Genomic DNA, 23,105 nt, shown 5'->3' on the forward strand with positions numbered 1-23,105 from the left:
CATGTGCTAAAAAAAGAATATTCTCAATTAAGTCACAAGAAATATACTAAAATACACAGGACAAATAAGCCTCAAGAGAAAATATGGCTGAACAAAAATAATCAGCAACTACATCATTTTATAACAAAAGAATTATAATGAAATGAAGTTCTCTCTTGACGATCTTCTCCAGCTATGCATGAAATGAAAAATATTTTCAACATACATCCAACTTCCAAAGTTCAGCATAACAAAACATTAAAAATTTCAGTTTATTTTGATTAGTTCTTAATCCTTTTTCCCCCAAACATTTTTGGCACCAAATAAACTTTTGCTAAAATTAGTATTTTCCTTTGAGATTACCTGCATGATCAAGATTGCTAAAATAAGGGGTGGGGGAGAAGGCTGATAGACAAGAACATCTATATAACTATTAGAAAAACATTTCTAATCAAGAAATGAATTGGTACTTACCATTGTGTGCATACACTTAGATCAATGCCTGTCAGAGCCTTACAACAACGAATAGCAGTCTTAATCAACACAGAGGGGTCTTTTTCTGGGTCTGGTCCATCCAACGAAGGAGACCAGTGGCCTCCAATGGCCATGGCTTCATCCTTGCCTTTCATGCCCACTAAAAACTAATTTAAAACAAAGAATCATTTACATATATTATGCAACTTGTCAAATTACAAATGAAATACTGGAAAAGTAAAGGAACAAACCTTTCTAATATCATTTTTACTACCTCGGGTATCTGTCAGTCAAGGAAGAGTTCAGTTCATCGTGTTCCACACTGCATTTCAGCAATGGAATAGGATTTATACATCATAACTCATCCTTCTAAAATATTTCCTCAGATAAAAAGTTCTTTTAAAGAAACAAGCTATAATTCAAAGTTTAAGAGCATCCTGATACACTAAACCCATTATCACTAAGATTTTACTATGCTTCAAATATAAAACATCAAAACGACAGTTGAACTAGTGACATACAAATAAGATATAGCCGTTAATCTGCAATGAGAAAAACATCTACATCATTGAGTGCCATAACTATATTAAAATTAGATATAAAACAAATCAACAAAATTTAAATGGTAGTATTTTTAAATTCTATATATACACAGTTAGAACTAAGCAAAGCAAATATACACCTAAAGTTAAAATAAATGTTTCACTTTACCTTAACAAGTCTAGCAGGATGTTGAAATCCATCTCGAAGTTCTTGTGGGTCTTCAGCAAGAGCACATGACTTATGATACAAATCTTCCATACTAGGGCTAGCCATCAGCATTACCTATTATAGTCAAATAATTCAATCCTGTCAAAAGTCTAAAGTAATGTAAAAAAATGAGAAGCACTACTAATTATCCTTACATAATAGATATCTGAAGTTTTTTATAAAAATGGAAAGTAAAACACTATAGCAGAAATGGTATTAGATACCTTATAATTACATAGTTTTAACTTTTCAAGGAATGCTTTTTGATCAATGTTTTTCGAATAGCAGAAAACTACTGATCATAAACAATGTACTGAATGTTACCCTGAAGACTCACATATAGTGCATTCACCCAACATTACATTTTTATCTGGGGCTACCAGAAGTCATAGAACATTCCAAAAAGCTCAATAAAATGAACTTCATCTTCACATTTTTATAAGGTTCAAAATGTTAAAGCAATAACAATATTTTTACAGCTCAAGAGTTAAGGCAAAAAGAGGTTAAATTACTTAAATAACCAAAACAGAATCTGGGAGACAAGAAGAAAACACAGGCATTCAGATCTTAAATGTAATAACCACTTTCTGAAGATTAATTCCACATACATTCTTAATATGAATAACTACTCAGAAATTTTAGCTGTGTATCACAGAATACAAACCTTTGCACTGTATAAGTGATCAGCATCTGGTGGATCAAGAATGGCCATATTTTTCTCTAAGGACTCTACTTCTCTGTGCATTACATAAAAATTGCAGTAATTTCCCAGCTGAAATGGTCTTGACAAAGGGAAAGCATCCACCCATGTAAACTGAGCATCAAAAAAGTCACTAGGTATATATAAATTCTGATAACGGCGCCTTAGTTCCATCATGTCACAACTAGGACTGAAAAACAGACATAAGGAGTGAATAAAGAGCCTTAACACCAAATACTATGCAAAGATTCATTCAATTCTAAAGCTAAATATATAATCTGATACAGTTAACAGCCAGCTGAAAATGAACAGTCACTGTTAATGAATGAGCTATAGATTTACATAGAAGTACATGAAAATGTCATTTTCAAATATGTTTACTTACAGCTTTGAATAAATAACTAGTATCTACGTGTTACCGTTATTTCATTTTTTGTGTGTAGCTTAAAATTCATTTAGACAAGACCCTTTGAAATAACTTCAAGCTCCAGAAAAGATCTGAACAAAAGCAATTCTGCCTCAGTTGAAGCTGCATTTTTGAGAAAATTATGATTCATATAAAATGGACATAAAAAAGGAATAAGAGTGGTACCAATTAGTATGAGTGCTCCTCAATCAGGTTTATACAGTGTCGGAAAAAATACAACCTTTATTCTACAGTAAGATCCCAGATCAGGCATAGTTAATTTAAAATTAAATATAAAAGTCTACATGAAAACAAAATCCAAACGTTTTCTGGATTATCCACATCTCCATACCTCTCTATCTAATGATTAAGATCCATACCTGATTATTTACTATGTAAAGAGAGGATAAGTTTCTTGCCTTTTAAATCTGGCATAATGAATTTTTTTTTTTAAAGGACGATTTACTTTTTCCTAAGAAACAGAGCTTTTAAAGGAGAGAAACTCAAAAGTAAATCAATCTGGTTAATAGGCCAAGAGATTTCTGTTAAAAGCATAAGGAAGAGTGGAAAACACCAATAGTCTGTAAGATGAAAAGATAACTACACCGTCCTTTCAAATGACAACTAAAGGCAAGAGTACGTAATATGAACTAATATATCTACAGGGATGTCTTTTTATGTGAAACCTAAAAATAAGAAATATAGAATGGGGCTTCCCTAGTGGCACAGTGGTTGGGAGTCCACTTGCCGATGCAGGGGACACGGGTTCGTTCCCCGGTCCGGGAAGATCCCACATGCCGCGGAGCAGCTGGGCCTGCGAGCCATGGCCACTGAGCCTGCATGTCCGGAGCCTGTGCTCTGCGACGGGAGAGGCCACAACAGTGAGAGGCCCGCGTACAGCAAAAAAGTAATGAAGTGAAACTGTGAAGATTTAACTTGGAAGGAGAAAGACAGCTGCTCAATTTATATCCTAAGTATCAGCTCCTCCCAGAATAGCATTCTAGACTGGGAACAGATGAGTTTAAAAGCAGAGCTGCTCTAGTTAATATTTCTGGGGCTGGAGAAGTGGTTTTGTTTCCAATGAATTTCTCTGAAATATGCAGACAAGATAGTTTTTAAGTATACAAGTAAACAGGGATAACAAGAAAACTAGTAAAAATTAAGAATAGTTGATGATTTGACCACATGCAAGAGTAAATGAACATCTACTACATTAACATTTAAGCAAAGTCATCAAGCAAGATTTTTTGGGGCACTGAGTAGCTTAAATACTACACTGATTTACTCAATCTAGAACTGAATAAATAGAAATTTTAACTTTTGTAGGCCAGTATTATGAATATTAATTATTATACTTTGTTGAAATGCAGCAATACCCTCTCAAGACACTGCGCACAGTTATTTGTTCCTATGCCGAACAGCTTTAAACACTATTAATGATTCATTTTTCTTATTTTACTGTAAATTTGTTTTTTCCATCTATTAATTTATCTTACACACAATTGCCAGCCCCAAGACCTTTAGATGATTCTTCCTTTCCATTAGAGCAAATTAGTCATTTACCAATTTGCCTCTACATGAATTAGGATTTTCCAGCTATTACCTAGTTGGTCACCACATCCCAACCACCACTGAGTATCTACAACTGCCATACACTGGGTTATAAGTGCTTTAGATACATGAAATCAACTCAACCTCACAATAATTCTGCTAGTTGATATAAGTTCCATTTCACAAGTGAAGCTCAGAAATTCTTGGTAACTTTCTACTTACCTCTGATTTCAAAGGCTAAAAAATGTATTGATGTATACACACATATGTGTATATGTTACGTGTCTTGTGAGTATATATGTAGACCTGTGTTTCTATTATACTACATGGCCACAGCTAACTTAAAATAATTGGTTACTACTGTATCATTACTTCATCATACACAATGAACTATGTATGCCCTTAGTAAAGTTATCAATAAATCTGAATCTTAAATAATTTTACCTTTAAGGAACTACTCCATTACAGAGGGGCTGCCTTTTTCAGTGGCTGGTATCTTTAATGAGTGTATGAAAATAATGCACTCTTGCAAAGAACTAAAATGCTACTTCAACTGCATTTCTGCCCTTATATAACTAAGAGCACCAAATGTCAGGAAATGAAAGTTGTAAGAAAAATATCTCTCAATGTATCACATTCCTCCAAATTACACAAAATTATGAAATTAGTAATTTAAGAAAACAATGGGGAAAAAAAGAACTTACCAATCTAAAGAAAACTTTGAAAACTGAACTGTGTAACGTGGAACAACACGTCGAACTCTCCGAGGTGACCGTTCTCTTTCTCTTCGAGGAGATCTCTCCCGGGAACGTTTTCTCTGAGGAGATCTTTCTCTGGATCTACGTCTTTCTCTCTCCCTTTCACGACTTAAAGCAAATTTTTCTAAAATTACTATTATTTCTGGCATTACTGAAGAGTTCTTTAGTGAAATTAATGTCACAGGTAATATAAGCAAAAATCCACAGTATACATTTTTAATAACTTTTTGAAAATTGTGGTAAAATATAAATAATATAATAAACTTACCATTTTAACCATTTTGAAGTATACAGTTCAGTGGCATTAAGTGCATTCACACTGTGCAACCATCACCACCATCAAAAGTATACTTTTAAAAACATACCTTCGGTCATCTTTTCTGTTGGGCACTTGATCCCCTCTGTCATTTCTTCCTGAAAATCTGGATGGTGGATCTAACCTTCGTGCTGGTTGTGGCTGTGAAACTATACGGACAGGAGGTTGCAATAAACCAGCTTTAAAAGACACAGAAAAAGATGTTTTAATTTATTTAAATGAAGCTCAAAAGCATTACTTGGTCAAATTTTATACAGAAAAATTCGGCTAATATTTTAGGTTTTGTGACCCATAAATGGTAAATGGTAGAGACCATCTGCATATTTGTATATTTTAAAATAATTGTTTAAAAATGTAAAAACCATTTTTAGCTCAGGGACCATAGAAAACCAGGTCACAGACCAAATCCAAGAGGTGTAGTTTGCCAATCTCTGACCTACAGATATTAAACCAAAGACCGCTATACAACAAGACATTCGCAGAGCACCAAAGTATCATCCAGACATTATCCACACAAAGAAAAAGAACCTCTATAATGGAGAGATCTACGGCCACCACTTGACCAAGTAATCAAATTTAACATCAATAACAGTAGAAGAATCTAACTACACGTGCCTTCTAGTATGATGCAGTATGAATTAGAAAACATCACCTATAATGTAGTCTTGCCAAAAGCCTTTAGACTTAACTTCTAGTTTATAGTTTATATGGCAGAATGAGAAACAAGGTGAAAATATCACAAGGAATCAAGACAAATCCAGAACACAACATTCCGAAAGAATCTACAAGTCAACTAGACCAATTTCTTAAAAAGTCAATGTTATAAACGAAGAAACAAAAAGTGGGAAACCATTTTGGAATAAAAAAGACTAAAGAAACATAACCAGATACAACACATGAAACTTGACTACCTTTTCATTTAGGAAACAAAAAACAACCTTTTTAAAAGACATTTCGGAGACAACTGGGGAGGTCTGAATATAAACAGGGTATCTAAATGCTTCTTCTTAGAAGTGACAGTAGATTCTGGTAATATAGGAAAGGATTCTCTTTTAGGAAAGGCATGCTTAATATAAACAGGGGTGAAATGTCATAATGCTTGCATTATGACCACTCACAGCAGTGTTTTCAGAAAACAAAAACTAGAAACAATCCAAACGTTTAGCAAAGAAAAACATATAAACTGTACAATATTCATAAAATGGAATATTGTACAATATTTATACAACAGAATATTGTACAATAGTCATACAATGGAATATTGTGCAATAATGAAAACAAAGAAACTAGAGCCACATGGAATAAATATGAAAAACTTTAAAACATAATGTTGAACAAAAGTCTTACAGAAAAGATTCTATAGGTGGAATCACACATTATGTAAAATTCAAAAACAAACAAAGCTAAAGTATATTTATGAGCATGCATACTTAGAGTAAAACTATTAAAAAAGAAAAATAGTTAACAAGTAGTGATTACACGGGTGCTCATTTTAATAGCTCATTACACTGAAATCTGTTTTATAACTTTGCTATATTTGTGTCAATTTATGATAAGAGAAAATGCCACAATTACATTTTAAAAAAATACCAATTAAGCAGACTTCTGCTAAAGTCAAGGCTATCATTTATAATATTATTTTGATAAGAAAACGTACAGAGTTTCAAATTATCAATTTGCAAAAGAAAATTTAAAACACAGCTCAGGGCTTCCCTGGTGGTGCAGTGGTTAAGAATCAATCTGCCAACGCAGGGGAAACGGGTTTGAGCCCTGGTCCGGGAAGATCCCACATGCCACGCAGCAGTTAAGCTCACGCGCCACAACTACTGGGCATGCGCTCTAGAGCCCACGTGCCACAACTACTGAAGCCTGCATGCCTAGAGCCCGTGCTCCGCAACAAGAGCAGCCAATGCAATGAGAAGCCTGTGCACCACAATGAAGAGCAGCCCCTACTCGCCACAGCTAGGGAGAAACCCGCGTGCAGCAACAAAGACCCAATGCAGCCAAAAATAAATAAATTAAAAACAACAACAACAAAAAAACCCGCACACAGCTCAGGGACTTTCCTGGTGGCGCAGTGGTTAAGAATCCGCCTGCCAATGCAGGGGACACGGGTTCGAGCCCTGGTCTGGGAAGATCCCACATGCCGCGGAGCAACTAAGCCCGTGCGCCACAACTACTGAGTCTGCACTCTAGAGCCCGCGAGCCCAAACTGCTGAAGCCCATGTGCCTAGAGCCCGTGCTCCGCAACAAAGAGAAGTCACCACGATGAGAAGCTCGCGCACCACAACGAAGAGTAGCCCCCACTCTCCGCAACTAGAGAAATCCTGTGGGCAGCAACGAAGACCCAACGCAGCCATAAATAAATTTATTTAAAAAAAAAAAAGAAAAAAATAAAACACAGCTCATTTATTTGATGCACTATGGTTCAATGAGTAAAGTGCTGCCACCAGATTCTACATGTATATAAAATGTTATGTTCATTAAGAAAATAAGGCTCAAAACATTTTCTTCCGTAAATGATAAGATGCCAATAGGGGGACAGGGGATTATTAGTTTTGATATTTAAGTTCACAAAGAGTACGTCTTTGAATAAGAGAAATAAAATAAAACACTTCCAAATCGCTATACAAGTAGAAGTGCTTAACACAAGATATTTAAGTTTCCTTTCAAGTATTCTGGAAGTTCCTGCCTTTTTTGTAATTAATACCATACTCTCATTATTTCAATAACCGAACATTTGTGTGTTAGTCTGAACCCTAAAAGGAAAAGATACATTGCATGTAATACCTTTCTGCTGTGGCTGCTGTAATAAAGGCTGGGGCTGTGTCTGCAATAGTGGCGTAATAGAGGCTGCTGAAATCTGTGCCTGCAGCAGTGACTGGGGCTGGGGCTGAGCCTGAACACCAAATGTCGTCTGTGGTGCAATTGGCTGAAGTACGGCAGGAGGAGTCTTCAGTAAAGGTTGGGTTTGCGACTGATTCTTAACAAAAATAAAGAAAAAAAATTTTTAAAAAGAAAAATCTTTGTAAATTGGAAGACCCAACCACCAAGTTTTCATAATACCTGTTTTATATACCTGATTTGGTAGTGTTTGAATTCTTTGTGCATTCCATTTAAAAGGCATATTGGGATTGTACGTAGCTTCAACCAATACTCTGTCACCCGCTTGGGGGGTTTTCCCTTTGACAGCGCTAAAAAAAAATTAAGGTAAATACAAACACAATTAGAAGAGATTCCTCCAAAAAAGATTTATATATTTAGCATTTTAAAGTAAACTATACCAGAAATGGAAGCCTAAAAAGCTCTTTTAAAAAATAGACATACCTCCTAGACTTATTTTTAGAACTGATCGTGTTTCAACCTTGCTTTATAAACCGTTTCAAGTGAAAGAGATAATTTTCTACCCTGTATCCTCCTAATAGTGTGTCCCTCCCTCTAAAGCACTTTCTTTTATAACCCAAGAGTAAGATTTGCCTTGGGCTTTGGAAAGAGAGAAATGCAGAAAAGATGGAAAACAGGAGACCCACTTGTACAGAAAAAGCTTATATAGTAATTAAACTTAATTTCCCAAAGTATTTCTAAGGAAGCTAATTAGAAATACATTTGAAATAACTAAGGAAATATATATTTCCTGCAACCACCACAACACTAACAAAATACTATTTCAAATCCATTGATTAGTCATTTATTCTGTTTTTTAAAATAAATTTAATTAATTAATTAATTAATTTTATTTTTGGCTGCGTTGGGTTTTCGTTGCTGGGCGTGGGCTTTCTCTAGTTGCAGTGTGCGGGCTTCTCACTGTCATGGCTTCTCTTATTGCAGAGCACAGGCTCTAGGTGCGCAGGCTTCAGTAGCTGTGGCACATGGGCTCAGTAGTTGTGGATTGTGGGCTGTAGAGCACAGGCTCAGTAGTTGTGGTGCATGGGCTTAGTTGCGCCACGGCACGTGGGATCTTCCCGGACCAGGGCTCGAACCGTGTCCCCTGCATTGGCAGGTGGATTCTTAACCGCTGTGCCACCAGGGAAGCCCAAGTCATTTAATCCTATCATTTTTTCAACTAAAATATTTTACATACATGTCATTAGATATGTCAAACAAAAGATTAAATTTTAAAAGGCATATGACTATTTCAATTTTTTTTTTTTGCGGTACGCAGGCCTCTCACTGTTGTGGCCTCTCCCGTTGCGGAGCACAGGCTCCGGACGTGCAGGCTCAGCGGCCATGGCTCACGGGCCCAGCCGCTCTGCGGCATGTGGGATCTTCCCGGACTGGGGCACAAACCCGTGTCCCCTGCATTGGCAGGCGGACTCTCAACCTCTGCGTCACCAGGGAAGCCCCTTCATTTTTTTTTTTTTTTTTTTTTTGGCGGTACGTGGGCCTCTCACCGCCGCGGCCTCTCCCGCTGTGGAGCACAGGCTCAGGACGCGCAGGCCCAGCAGCCACGGCCCACGGGCCCAGCCGCTCTGCGGCATGCAAGATCCTCCCGGACCGGGGCACAAACCTGCGTCCCCTCAACCGGCAGGCAGACCCCCAACCACTGCGCCACCAGGGAAGCCCAACCCCTTCAATTTTTAATCTCACTGTAAGTCTGCTCATGAATAGCTAGAAATGTAAACTCACTCCTACAAAACATTTATAAAGAATTCATGATGACTACTTTGTTCAATAATAAAAAGGTATCTTCAGTCACATTCTCCATCAAAAAATGTCACAGGGGACTTTCCCTGCTCGCACAGTGGTTAAGAATCTGCCTGCCAGTGCAGGGGACATGGGTTTGAGCCCTGGTCTGGGAAGATCCCACATGCGACAGAGCAACTAAGCCCGTGCGCCACAGCTACTGAGCCTGCGCTCTAGAGCCCGCGAGCCACAACTACCGAGCCCGTGTGCCTAGAGCCTGTGCTCCACACCAAGAGAAGCCACCGCAATGAGAAGCCCACGCACCACAACGAAGAGTAGCCCCCTGCTCGCCACAACTAGAGAAAGCCCATGTGCAGCAATGAAGACCCAATGCAGCCTAAATTAATTAATTAATTTAAAAAAAAGTCACAGGTACAGGTTGAATGATTAAAGCAGAAAATTAGAGCTAAACCATAATTCCATGCCACAGTTAAGTAGGTGTCTTATCAATATACTTAATGCTAAATACAAGAAGGCATTTGTCAACACCTAATGAAGTTTACCTAAGCTGAAAGAATACATCTTCATCCACAAATCCAAATGTATCATGTAGTTTTGTAACCACCCCTGTAAAAACACGCTGTTTCTGAGGTTGTGTCTGTTGCTGACTGGACCTTGGTGTTGGATATGATACAGTTATCTGAGCTGCTGGTTGAGGAGTTGACAAGCTAAGGCTTGTAGGCAGTCCGACAGCCGGCTATAAAACAAAATCAACACCAAATTAAGGTAATGATATGAAGCAGTCTAGAACTTAAAACTAGTTAAAAATAGCTCAAAATGCTAAAAACAATGTGAAGTTAGAAAACACATACGTACACCTTGAAGATGAAAATCAAGTCTGAAAAATTACGTTATTTTTGATCGATTTCATGATTAAGTTCCCTCAGATGAAAGTTTCCACAGGACGTTTCAGGAAAAAGTCACCACAGTGCAATGAGTTAAAAAAACACCGCATACTCTAGCCCCCTCTTAGAAATTCAAAATCCATAATGGCATAACAAAGACTCAGGAAAGTCCTAGATAATTGAAATAAGTCAGAGAAAGACAAATATATATATGATCTCACTTATATGTGGATCCTAAAAAAAACAAAGAATTCATAAAAACAGAAAACAGATTGGTGGCTGCCAGAGGAGGGGGTGTGGTGGGGGAAATGGGTGAAGGTGGTTGAAAAGTACAAACTTCCAGTGGGGATGTAACCTACAGGATGGTGATTAGGTTAACAATACTGTAACCTACATTTGAAACTTGCTAAGAGAGTAGATCTTGAAAGTTCTCATCAGAAGAAAAAAGAAATTCACTTACATGAGGTGATGCACGTTAACTAAACTGACTGTGGAAATCATCTCACAATATATATGTATTATTAAATCATGCTGTACACCTTATACTAATACAATGTTATATGTCAATTATATCTCAAACTGGGAGGAAAGGTAACACTTTCATTGGTCTTTTCTGACACAATCAAACATGAATAACAACATATTACTGATTAAAACTTCTGTATGTAAACAGAAATAAAACCATTAAAAAGAAAGGATCATCTGATTCTTCAACTCAAATGAATTCCATAATTCGTTTTAACACCTGCCCAATAAAGCAAGTCTCTAAGTTCTACAATTAAAAAAAAAAGTTAAGTCCTATGTATATATTAAAGGAACTCAGCATTTCTTAAACTGTAGCCACAAAATTTTCTCACAAAGTTTCTTTAACATAGTAAGACAAGACACTAATGCTTTATGGGCACACTTTGGGAAGTGTTATTCTAAGCAAAGACTAACTTTTACAGCTTTTCTATTCAGTCTGAAAATCCTACTATTGGAGATTGAAAATAGGACGTAGGTGTTCATCAGTTTTAGTTCTTTTTTTTTTTTGGTTGTGCAGCATGTGGGATCTTAGCTCCCTGACCAGGGATCAAACTCACACCCCTTGCAATGGAAGCACAGTCTTAACCACTGGACCACCAGCGAAGTCCCAATTTTAGTTCTTTAATAAATACAAAGTGAGGTTTATTTCTCAACTGAAGTATACTTTATTTTTTTAAAGTAACTAACAGGTTCAAGACTATAAAGGTACAAAAGGTTATACAGTAAAAAGCTTTTCACCTATTCCTGTTCCTTAGCTACCTAGTTCCCTATCCATGGGGCAATCACTGTCTCCAGTTATTATTAGAAGGTCTGCTTTCTTTTTAACAGTTGCATACACCAGGGGTCAGTGAACCACAACCCACGGGCCAAATCCAGCCCACAGCTTATGATCTTTACACAAACTTACAAGCCAAGGGTCGTTTTTACACTTTTTTTTTTCTTTTTAGGTTGCGGCGTGTGGCTTGCGGGATCTTAGTCCCCCGACCAGGGATCGAACCCAGGCCCTTGGCAGTGAAAGCACAGAGTCCTAACCTCTGGAGTACCAGGGAATTCCCAGTTTTTACACTTTTAAAGAATTATTTAAAAAGAAAAAAAAAATGCAACATAGACTGTAAGTGGTCCACAAAGCCTAAAGTAGCATTACATATCGAAAGTTGACAAACTTTTTAATGTTGCTGAAAAATCAAGCTGATAATGCAACACAATAACTCACCTCCTAAGGTCAAAGTAAAAAAGATATAACACGTACAAAAACATTCTTAAAAATACTAGCTACAAAGAAAATGTAAAAGCCAAAATCAGTATTAAATTTAAAATAAGACCTCATATTTATTCAAACTAGATCACAGCAGGAACAGCAATCAAACAGCATAAAAGAAAAACAAAAACATGTTTTCCATCTTTATTTAACATTATATTGCTAAAACTATTACATGAATCCAACAAATATTCATCTTTAAACCCTGAAAGAGGGAGTTCCCTGGTGGTCCAGTGGTTAAGACTCTGCGCTCCCAATGAAGGAGGCCCAGGGTTCGATCTCTGGTTAGGAAACTAGATCCCATATGCCACAACTAAGAGACCGCACGCTGCAAGTAAAGATCCCTCATGTCACAACAAAGATTCCGCACGTATCATGCCGCAACTAAGACCCGGCACAGCCAGATAAATAAATAAATAAATATATTAAAAAAAAAAAAAACCTGAAAGAAAACCTAGAACAGGAATAAAACTTTGGTCTACTTTTCATTCAGATATTCATAAGAAATAAAGTAATGCCAAACTAACCTGTGTTAACAGGGTCTGCTGAGGTTGCTGCAACTAAAAACAGGAAAAACAAACAAAAGCAGTAAAGATAAAAGAATCAATCAGAACTGCTGTTTCACAGATGTTTTACAAAAGGAAAAATTCCTATTAAATAAGTACTTTATTTCTAATTAAGAAATATGTGAAAAGTAACAGAGGTCATTAGGTATAAGGTTTCCTACAACTATTTTTAACAACTGCAGGCTTTAAATATAACTAACTCATTCAGTAATGATAAAGAATTTTTTTTTTGTTATTTCAGAGGAATAACACCCACCAAAAAACCCCACAAGTCCCTAGAGGGGTAAATTTCTACTTCTGCCCCATATTAATTACCATGCTACAGAAATGATTCAATATCATCCGTAAGCTACCTGTATCAAAAATATTACTCACTGTCCAATTCATATATATCCCTCTAATATGAGAAGCAGTCCTTACAGTCAGACTTGCCAAAGGTATGGGGACCATAAAGGACCATACACCCTGACATAGTTTCTCTGGCAATAGCAAAGTATAACATTACCAGAAAGCAAAAGGAATTGGTGGGAAAGGGGAAATTTTAAAACTCTGGAACAGAAGTAAACTTTCTGAAGCCTCAGGACTGTGTCTGTATTAACCATCAGGAGGGTCTCCAAAGAAATACTTATCCCTGCTTGCTCCCTGTCATCCTTCAGCATTCTTTTCAAGCTGCCCAGCTTGGAGTTGTCTATCATGCACTAGTGTCCCATGGTTACAGCTAGAAGAGCAGGAATCTCCTGATGATGCTTAATAGCTTGAGGAAAAGGTCTTTTTTCCTACTGCCCAGGTAAGCAGCCTGAGGAGAACATGGGCATCATTTCTGTGTTTGTGGATATCCTGGTCAGGGTAAGATTTGGACTTAGGTAAGATTTCCCTTGAGACATCCTTAATGCTTATTAGCTTCTAACTAGTGTTTTAAGCCCAATGGCAGAATCTGAAGATCACAGTTCTTCTGTTCATGACTTCTTATTTACTATGACTAATAAGCTTCCCAATAAATCTTTGTCAGACTTAAAAATAAGCTAGGAGAAAACAATCTATATGACATTCTAATTCAAAACACTGTTTACCTAGGTCGACATGTATTAAAGGTTAAATCTATCAAATTTCCATTTTTCTGTAAGTTAAGAATGGATGAATAATGGCATTTTTTTAGGGCAAGAACATTTGAGTATTGCCATTTTCATGTGGTTCAAAATAAAACACAGGCTTTAATAATGTATTTCCTAACAGTACTAAAATAAGTCTAAGGGTACCTGAAAACAAGATAGCCAACTTGGACCCCAATCTCTTATCAATTTTTTAGAAGTTTAAAGCAATTATTAGTGGGACACTATAATCTTCAGGGCAAATGAAATGCTTCTGAAACCTAACAGGCAAGGATGAAATTGGGGCATGGATCTAGGGACAAGTGTTAATGGATTGAGAAGCCTCTTGTTTCTCCACAGTGTCTCTGGATCCAAGTTTTTGGTCCTTGTCTCTTGTATCCCCTTTTCCTCTCCTGACTGCTATACTTTCCTGAAGCTTCCTTAATGGCACTGAGAAGGGACAAAGACTACCTCTTAACCCTGGAAAACCTAGAATGGGTGCTTAGACTGGAACCCATCTAGATTTGAGCAAGTCAAACTCTTCTTTGCTTGATATGCTTCTCCTTGGGTTCACTTTGTTACCTCTTTCTACCATCCCAGATATAATAACCCTTGAAGAATACGATTAGAGTATAAGCTTAGGGAAAAGGAGCCAAAGAAACTTTCAGTCTAAGTAAGGAGTTTTCAAATTGTTCAAATGTGCCTTGGGAATAGGGGTGAGAACTACAAGGGGAGGCTTCCTCCCATTTTCAACACTATTTTTATATTTTATATATTAGGTTTCAATACACAATTTCATTAGGGGAAAAAAAGGCAGGGTTCCATTGTTTTAAATAAATACAGGCTGAAAGCCAAAGGTCTGTCTACGGTTTAGCTTCAAATGGGAAAAAGGAGCTTTTCATTTTCACATGTGGTCCAGTACAGCACAGTAGGGCTAGAGGTTTCAAATAAGAGTACTAGGCCAAAGACTCATTAATAGAGTGATTCTTTCCAGATTCTTCTGCATGCTTTCTTAGAAACATGTAACAAGGACTGGCTACTAGATGAGGATTTGAGTCTTCAGGACCTCTCTCCTGTCCTCCTCTCCCTTGGAGACATTCCGTTTTACCTACCACATTTCCTCCACCCCAAAAGAATTCAAATCACACATTAAGGTTACTGATGGGAAATAAAATCTACAAAAATTCAGTTGGAACAAATGACTTTTTAAACATCAGTTTTTAACATGGAAAATATAAACTAACCTGTTGTTGCACACTATACAAGGCCTGCTGAGGTTGTGAATATTGCTGGAAAAAAGATTTTTTAAAGAAAAATATGGACATTAGTTTTAGTCATTCTCAAAAAGCCATATACATATATATATACATTCAAATACATAACCAGAATTAAACTAAAAAGAAATTTTCTGGAACATCTACACTTCATCTAAAATAAACAAAATAATGATTACTTATACTTTGGGATTCATCAAGAATGGAATTTTACTCAAATAATTAAGATACAAGAACTTAAGAATTTTGACTATGCAACTACATCTCTCTGTATGTCCTGGGCATAAAGAATTTTTATCACCAGAATAAAACAATAAGCATAATAGAACCCCACAACTATTCATTCTTTAAAATGTGAAGGTACCTACCCTAGCTACTCAGATTTGAAAGTTCTGCATGTCACATATTAAAACCTATTAAAGATTCACCTGTTGCAATGCTGCTGCTGCAGCTGCAGCTTGTTGCTGCAATGCTGCAGTTTGAGTTAACTGATAGTTTGCTGGGGTTTGTGTAGTAAGGCCTGCTGCTGCCAATGCAGTTTGCTGTGTGTAAATGGTAGGAGATGCTCCAAGGAGTGATGGCTGCTGAACACCCAATGCAGCTAAAATGAGATTAGAAAGAGGGGGAAAAAAAATCAAGATTATTTGGATCCTGTCCAGGAAGTTTCAATGAGTGCTTAGTAATGAATTACAGTCTGTCATTGCTTAGTAAAAACCTAAAGAAAAATTTTACTAATGCTTGTTGAATTTAAATGATTCATGCCCCACCTCAGATTCCAATGGTTTTATATTAAATATATGCTCAAGTCATGACAGATATAAGAAAACATTAATCTATAAAATTAAACTACAGAATGAACCCAACCAACCTTACCTAGACCAAGTGGCTAAAGTACCCTTGAGAAATATTTTTAGTAAGAAAAGCAGAAAATAAACCATCTTATTTTACTAATCTAGAATGTATTATCTTTAAGCAGATTAGAATCATACATTAAGGACAGCGCTGCTGGAAGTGATCCACCCTTAAAACATCCTACTGGAGAGAATTTTCATGTACTTCTACTCTATTAAAGAACTGTAAAACTAGGAAACAGACAATAGGAACAGTTTAAAAACACAAAGCACTAAACAGCAGTCTAGCACCGCACTTCCCCAAACTGTATCTCCTAGAGTAATGACTAGCTTCCTGGGACATTAAAGTTTGGGAAAAAGGGGTTCAAGGTTTAAAAAGTTTAGAAAACAGTGAATTAATAAGCACATATTTTTACTGCAGGAATCCTCAGAACCTTTAATATGCCACTGAGCATTGTGAATCTCAAAGAGGTCGCCATAAAAGCAATATTTGCTCATGTAACACTCCATTTTCCAAAGCATCTTGCTTATATCTGAGAATAACTAAAAAAAATGCTGCTCTATAGCTACTAAGTTAATAACCCTACAGAAAGAACAGATTGTGCCTTACAGGAAAAGAACAGAAATCATTAATGAATTAACCAAAGCACCTAGTCTAGAATCTACCAGAAAATCTTTAGAAGTGTGAGGTTCATCATCAATCAGTTGTTTAAGAGTCCAGGTTAATTCTACTCAAAAGTAAAACAAACCAACAACAAACTTAGGCAAAAACAAACAAACAAATCCCAGAAATCATGTTTGGAATTAATATAAATTACAAATTATCCCCTGCTAAAACACTGATTTTTAAAAATTAAAAAAGGTTGAGAGGGGCTTCCCTGGTGGCGCAGTGGTTGAGAGTCCGCCTGCCGATGCAGGGGACGCGAGTTCGTGCCCCGGTCCGGGAAGATCCCACATGCCGCGGAGCGGCTGGGCCCGTGAGCCATGGCCGCTGAGCTTGCGCGTCCGGAGCCTGTGCTCTGCAACGGGAGAGGCCACGGCAGTGAGAGGCCCGAGTACCACAAAAAAAAAAAAAAAAAAAGGTTGAGAAAAAAAAAAAGAATCTAAGGTGGGGAAAAAAACCTACTGAGTGTCCTGAATACACAATTCTAGACCCTTACAACATTAATCTCTTATTCCCTTTTTTTTTTTTTTGCGGTACACAGGCCTCTCACTGCTGTGGCCTCTCCCATTGCGGAGCACAGGCTCTGGACGCGCAGGCTCAGTGGCCATGGCTCACGGGCCCAGCCGCTCCGCAGCATGTGGGATCTTCCCGGACCCGGGCACGAACCCATGTCCCCTGCATCGGCAGGCGGACTCTCAACCACTGAGCCACCAGGGAAGCCCTGTTTTTGTTTCTTAAATTTTTATTGGAGTACAGCTGCTTTACAATGTTGTGTTAGTTTCTGTCGCACAGCAAAGTGAATCAGCTATACGTATACATATATCCCCTCTTTTTTGGATTTCCTTCCCATTTAGGTCACCACAGAGCACTGAGTAGAGTTCCCTGAGCTACAGTAGGTTCTCATTAGTTACCTATTTTATACATAGTAGTACATATATGTCAATCCCAATATCCCAATTCATCCCAATCCCCCTGCCCCGATATGTCTGTTCTCTACCTCTGTGTCTCTATTTCTGCTTTGCAAATAAGTTCATCTGTATAATTTTTCTAGATCTCTCTTGTTTTTAAGGTAAGTCAGACGCCACAGATGGGCAGAAAGGAGAAACCAAGACTAACAAAGTTAATTTAAATAGAAAGAAATGAGGAATGTCTTAACACCAACGTAAATTCAAAATGAAGTTAACTGCAGTGAGAATGGAGATAAAGGTAATGAAACTAGGGCACAGGTTCTAACCAGTAGTTCCTGTTAACCTTCTGAAACTGTGTGCAAAATTACAGACAAGAAAGTCCAAAGCTTTCATCAGATTTTCAAAAGGATAACGGACCCAAAAAAGGTTAAGAACCACTGTTTTAGGATAACAGAAGCAAAATTCTCTTGTAAACATAAGACAGGGAAAGAACCTAGGAAAAACTATTAGTATTTAAAATTCTTAGATTGGGATGTTCTGCACTTGACAAAAATAACATCTTGTGATTCAAGTACCATATCCACATGCATCTCCTTCACCCACCTGAGCTCTGACCTCAGATCTGCTGGTACCAATTTCCAGAACACTGGAAAGTACTGATAGCTGCCACAGAAGGGCTCAGGGCTAATATCTCAGAAAGAGCTCTTTTTTTCCTACACAGCATTTAGTAAGTGGGATGATAGCTGATATCCACAATCCCTTTTCCACTGCTGACAGTCAATGTGATGAATTAGAAACTACAAAGCAGACTGATTGGTAGGAGAACTTTATGGGAAGGAAATTGACATTGTAGTAGTTGCTGCACTCTACTAGCTACTTAATTCAAATTTTGTGAAATCACTGTGCATGTGGTTGTGGCTTTTATATGTCTGTATAATGTAGCTCTCTTTAAAATCATTTACCTTTGCGATTTTAACCTCAATAAAGTACATTTCATTAAAATTTATTAATGCTCCTCTTTTTTGTGGCTATCTAAGAAGGTATCCTTGAATACCTGTTCATAGCATTCTCCACTCTTCTTGTGAATTTCTATAATTAATATTCTGTAAGATAATTCTATACTTACAAAGTACAAAGGTATGAATCTCTGACTTAATCTTTCTCTCTCCATAAGTGGCCTAACACTTATCAGTTGGAGATTTTTTTCCAATTACCCAGATTGGAACAGTCTGTTCATTTATCTGTACCTAATTCAATATGATTGTTGAAGGTCTCATGGCCCATCTGAAACAGATATACTTATAACTACGTAACAATACTTCCACAGACAAACCTATGAAATGAGCCCTAAAGGACCAAAGGCTACCAGAGGTTAATAAGTAAATCTAAGGGGTAAGTTTCCTTAAAGCTTTAAGGACAAATGTAAAATATATTATTTTCTAAAATGTAAAATCAGTTTCATATGACTGAAGCTTTCATTTTATGACATACTAGTAGTTATGACATACTGAATACCAGTGAACACACCATTAAAACACATAAGAGAAACCTGTCCCGTCTGTTGTCCCTTGATCTTATCAAACTCACAAATTTAAAAATCCTTATTACCCTTATACCTAAGATGTATTCTCCATCTTTACTAAGATGGGTGATCCTTCTGAAATAATAAAATTCAAAACCTCATATATATATATACACATATGCATAACTGAATCACTTTGCTGTACACTTGAAACTAACACAACACTGTAAATCAGCTATACTTCAATTAAAAAAAAACTACTTAGAAGCAACCTTAGGCTAAAAAAACAAAAAATCTCTGGGACTTCCCTGGTGGCACAATGGTTAAGAATCGCCTGCCAATGCAGGGGACACGGTTCGAGCCCCGGTCTGGGAAGATCCCACATGCCACGGAGCAACTAAGACCGTGCGCCACAACTACTGAGCCTGTTCTCTAGAGCCTGCGTGCTGCAACTACTGAGCCCACATGCCTAGAGCCTGTGCTCCGCAAGAAGAGAAGGCACCGCAATGAGAAGCCCAAGCACCGCAACGAAGAGTAACCCCTGCTCGCCGCAACCAGAGAAAGCCTGCACACAGCGACGAAGACCCAATGCAGCCAAAAATAAATAAATAAATTTACATAAATAAATAAAAAATAAAAACAAATAAAATAATAATAAAAAAAAAACCTCAAGCTAATCCGAGAAACTTCATTTTTTTCATCTTTTGCAAAATTTTTTTAAGGCACTGGTCAAGCAATGCTTTATCCTTCAAAATTTCCATATATCAATATATGTTCAAAAGCAATCTTACACTGTATGGAAAGAAAAACAACATAAAGACGTGGGGGATTCTCTTTATAACTTGTGGATTTACTAAAACACGTATAAACCCAAGTTTTAAACCAAGTGAACAAGTCTCCTAAGTGTCATCTTCAACTCAACATCCTTCCTAAAAAGTGATCTTTAAAGATTAGATTTCATAGAAATTCAAAACTTTTGATGCCCTCATGCACAGATAACTTTCTTACAATCAGACAACTCACTGGTCAAGGCATTGCTATTGCTTTTGAGGTACTATTCTAAGCCCATAATGTACCCAAATAACTGGAAATACTCATTACTTTTAAGAATTAGAAATTAAGGCATTAAGAATAAGAAATTAAGGGAGTCAAAGGTACAAACTTCCAGTTGTAAAATAAATAAGTCATGGGCATATTAAAAAAAATTAAGGCACAAAATAGTATTTTAAATATAACATATTCTAAATGTTGTAATCTTCTATACTAACCGCATTGTTCAACACACTAGCCACCAGCCATATATGGTTATTTCAATTTAAATTAGTGAAAAGTAAATAAAATTAGAAACTCAGTCCCTCAGTCACATTAACCACATTTCAAGGGCTCAAGAGCTACATGTGGCTAGTGGCTACCATATTAGATAATGAAGACACAGAATATATTCATCATCAAAGAAAATTCTACTTAGTGGAGAGAACTGTTCTATAAAGAAGAGGCAAAGCCTTAAATAAGTCAGTGTTATATGGGAGTCTCTATAAAGATTAATAGCCTGGCAGACAACAGCTCTTCCACTCTCTTGAAGTCCCATGGAAGTGATGACTAGTGATCCTGGCCATAATCTCTTCTAGCTACTACTCAAGTATGTTGGTCAACCCTCCCAGGAAGTTAAAGACACTATTTGTAACGTCATGATTTCTTCCATCCTTGAATGCCTCAGATATCTACCTAGTTTTCAACTCCATTTCTTTCAACGAGTTTTGTATCACCCAAAGTTAATATTCCAACTTTCAATGTTACTTCCAATACATTTTCAGCTATAATAGACCAAAATTATTTCCCAGATCATAAAACACATAGTGCAAGAGAAGCCACAAATGCATAAACATGAGTTGCACACTCAACTAAGGATAGAAAGACGGGCACTCACTGGTTTGGTATGTTGATGCAGATCTCACTGGATGAGAGCACAAATAAGGCAAGCTCAGAGGATAAGGGAGAAAATATGTACTAACAATGAGGCTTAACTTTAACAGATTTCTGTGCATTTTTTTTTTTTACTCTTAGAACAATGTTTTGGAGACAGTTTCTTGTTACATAGCACTAGTAGTGTTTAACAAGAGTTAAGCCCACACCAATAGCAATCTTTTTGGCCATGCTGGCTTACAGGATCTTAGTTCCCTTACCAGGGATCAAACCTGGGCCCCGGCAATGAAAGTGGGCAAAGCGCCGCATCCTAACCACTGGACAGCCAGGGAATTCCTGCAATCTTCTTTTTCTACCAAATGAGTTGGAAATATCCAGCTCTATCCAGAGATAACGAATATAAGTATACATAGTACATCAGCTATTATTTGTTTGAAAAGGATCATGAATCTTGCAGTTTAACAATTTGAACTTCTGACTCAAGAGATAGGGGTTTTAAAAGACAACCAGTGGGCCAGATTAAAGAGGTAGAAAAAATGAAGTCATATTTTACGGAAGCGTCTTTAGTGTTCATCAACAAATGAATGGATAAAGAAGATATGGGGTATACATATACAATAGAATACTACTCAGCCATAAAAAAGAATGAAATCTTGCCATATGCAGCAATATGGATGGACGTGGAAGGCATTATGCTAAGTGAAGTAAGTCAGACAGAAGAAAGACAAATACTATACGATATCACTTATCTGTGAAATCTAAAGAATACAACAAACCAGTGATTATAACAAAAAAGCAGGTTCACAGATACAGAGAACAAACTAGTGGTTACCAGTGGGGAGAAGGCAGGGATGGGTAAGATTGGGGTGGGGGAGCGGGAGGTACAAACTACTAAGTGTAAGATAAGCTAACAAGGACATATAGTACAGCACAGGAAATATAACCAATATTTTGTAATAACTTTAAATGAAGTGTGACCTTTAAAATTTGTACAGGGGAGACTTCCCTGGCAGTCCAGGGGTCAAGACTCCATGCTTCCAATGCAGGGGGTGCAGGTTCCATCCCTGGTCAGGGAACTAAGATCCCACATGCTGCATGGCACAGCCAAAAATAAATAAAATTTTTTAATTAAAAAAAAAAAATTTGTATAGAGAATTCCCTGGCAGTCCAGGTTAGTACTGGGTGCTTTCATTGCCATGGGTCCGAGTTCGATCCCTGGTCAGGGAACTAAGATCCCTTAAGTCACATGGCGCAGCCAAAATAAATAAACTAATAAAATAAAATAAAATTCGTATAAAACAATTTTAAATGAAGTCACATTTAAAACAATTGTATTAGCCTCAGTCACCTGTGTTAAAGTACCACATAGCACTATGATCTTAACTCCGGAACTAGTTCATTTTTTTGTCTATAGCCAGAATGTAGTCATCTTACAAATGGTCAAAGAAATGGGTGAGAAAATAGGTCTGAATTGGCTAAATCCACCCAAACATTTTAATACTGTTGCAATTATGTACATATACACATGCAAATATTTTGAGTCAAATATACTGAAGATACTCCTAAGTCACTATAATTAATCTACGGGATATTTAAAGATTCAGTCAGTGATTTGCCAGCTCTCTCTCTCAATGTCCCTTTACACGACAGAAAACTGTTAAGCTTTCAAACCTTAAAGCTCTGGTCCCAATTATGACTGTCATTGAATATGTAATACAGCACTTCAGCTAGGAGATAGAAAAGAGGGTAAATATTTAAAAAGAAGTATTTCAGTGTAGGAGATATGAGAAATGAGGCTGGAAATACAGAAGATCCTGAATACCATCTCAAGGAGTTTGAACTGTATTCTAAAAGCCCTTGAAGATATTTTTGAGGATGAATAAAAGAACAGAGTAATGGAAGAAACAATAACCACTATTTTGAGGTCCTAACATTGGACTCTTCTGTGACCTTCTGTTGATAAACAAATTTCTTCACTTTTCTGGGCCTCAAATTCTTCATCTGTTAGAAAAAAGAACTGAGACAGAATCTAGTTCAGGGCCCATTCAGCTTTGGAAAGTTCAG

At 37.1% G+C, this 23,105-nt stretch overlaps 1 protein-coding gene across 1 annotated transcript in view; it reads right to left on the bottom strand.

Annotated features, from left to right (window-relative positions):
* Nucleotides 1–23,105, bottom strand: part of CCAR1 (cell division cycle and apoptosis regulator 1) — a 53,623-nt gene that overhangs the window by 25,355 nt on the left and 5,163 nt on the right. The window contains exons 3-13 of the mRNA XM_082855118.1: nt 15,602–15,774; nt 15,144–15,188; nt 12,773–12,805; nt 10,121–10,314; nt 8,014–8,128; nt 7,725–7,917; nt 4,984–5,113; nt 4,565–4,726; nt 1,868–2,093; nt 1,165–1,278; nt 454–620 (exon numbers count right to left, since the gene is read on the bottom strand). Of these exons, the coding sequence (XP_082711244.1) occupies nt 454–620; nt 1,165–1,278; nt 1,868–2,093; nt 4,565–4,726; nt 4,984–5,113; nt 7,725–7,917; nt 8,014–8,128; nt 10,121–10,314; nt 12,773–12,805; nt 15,144–15,188; nt 15,602–15,774 (1,552 nt within the window). The remainder of the gene's footprint in view (nt 1–453; nt 621–1,164; nt 1,279–1,867; nt 2,094–4,564; nt 4,727–4,983; nt 5,114–7,724; nt 7,918–8,013; nt 8,129–10,120; nt 10,315–12,772; nt 12,806–15,143; nt 15,189–15,601; nt 15,775–23,105) is intronic.

Source organism: Leucopleurus acutus (genome assembly GCF_964270905.1).
Source record: "Leucopleurus acutus genome assembly, chromosome: 14".
Taxonomy (NCBI): Eukaryota; Metazoa; Chordata; class Mammalia; order Artiodactyla; family Delphinidae; genus Leucopleurus; species Leucopleurus acutus.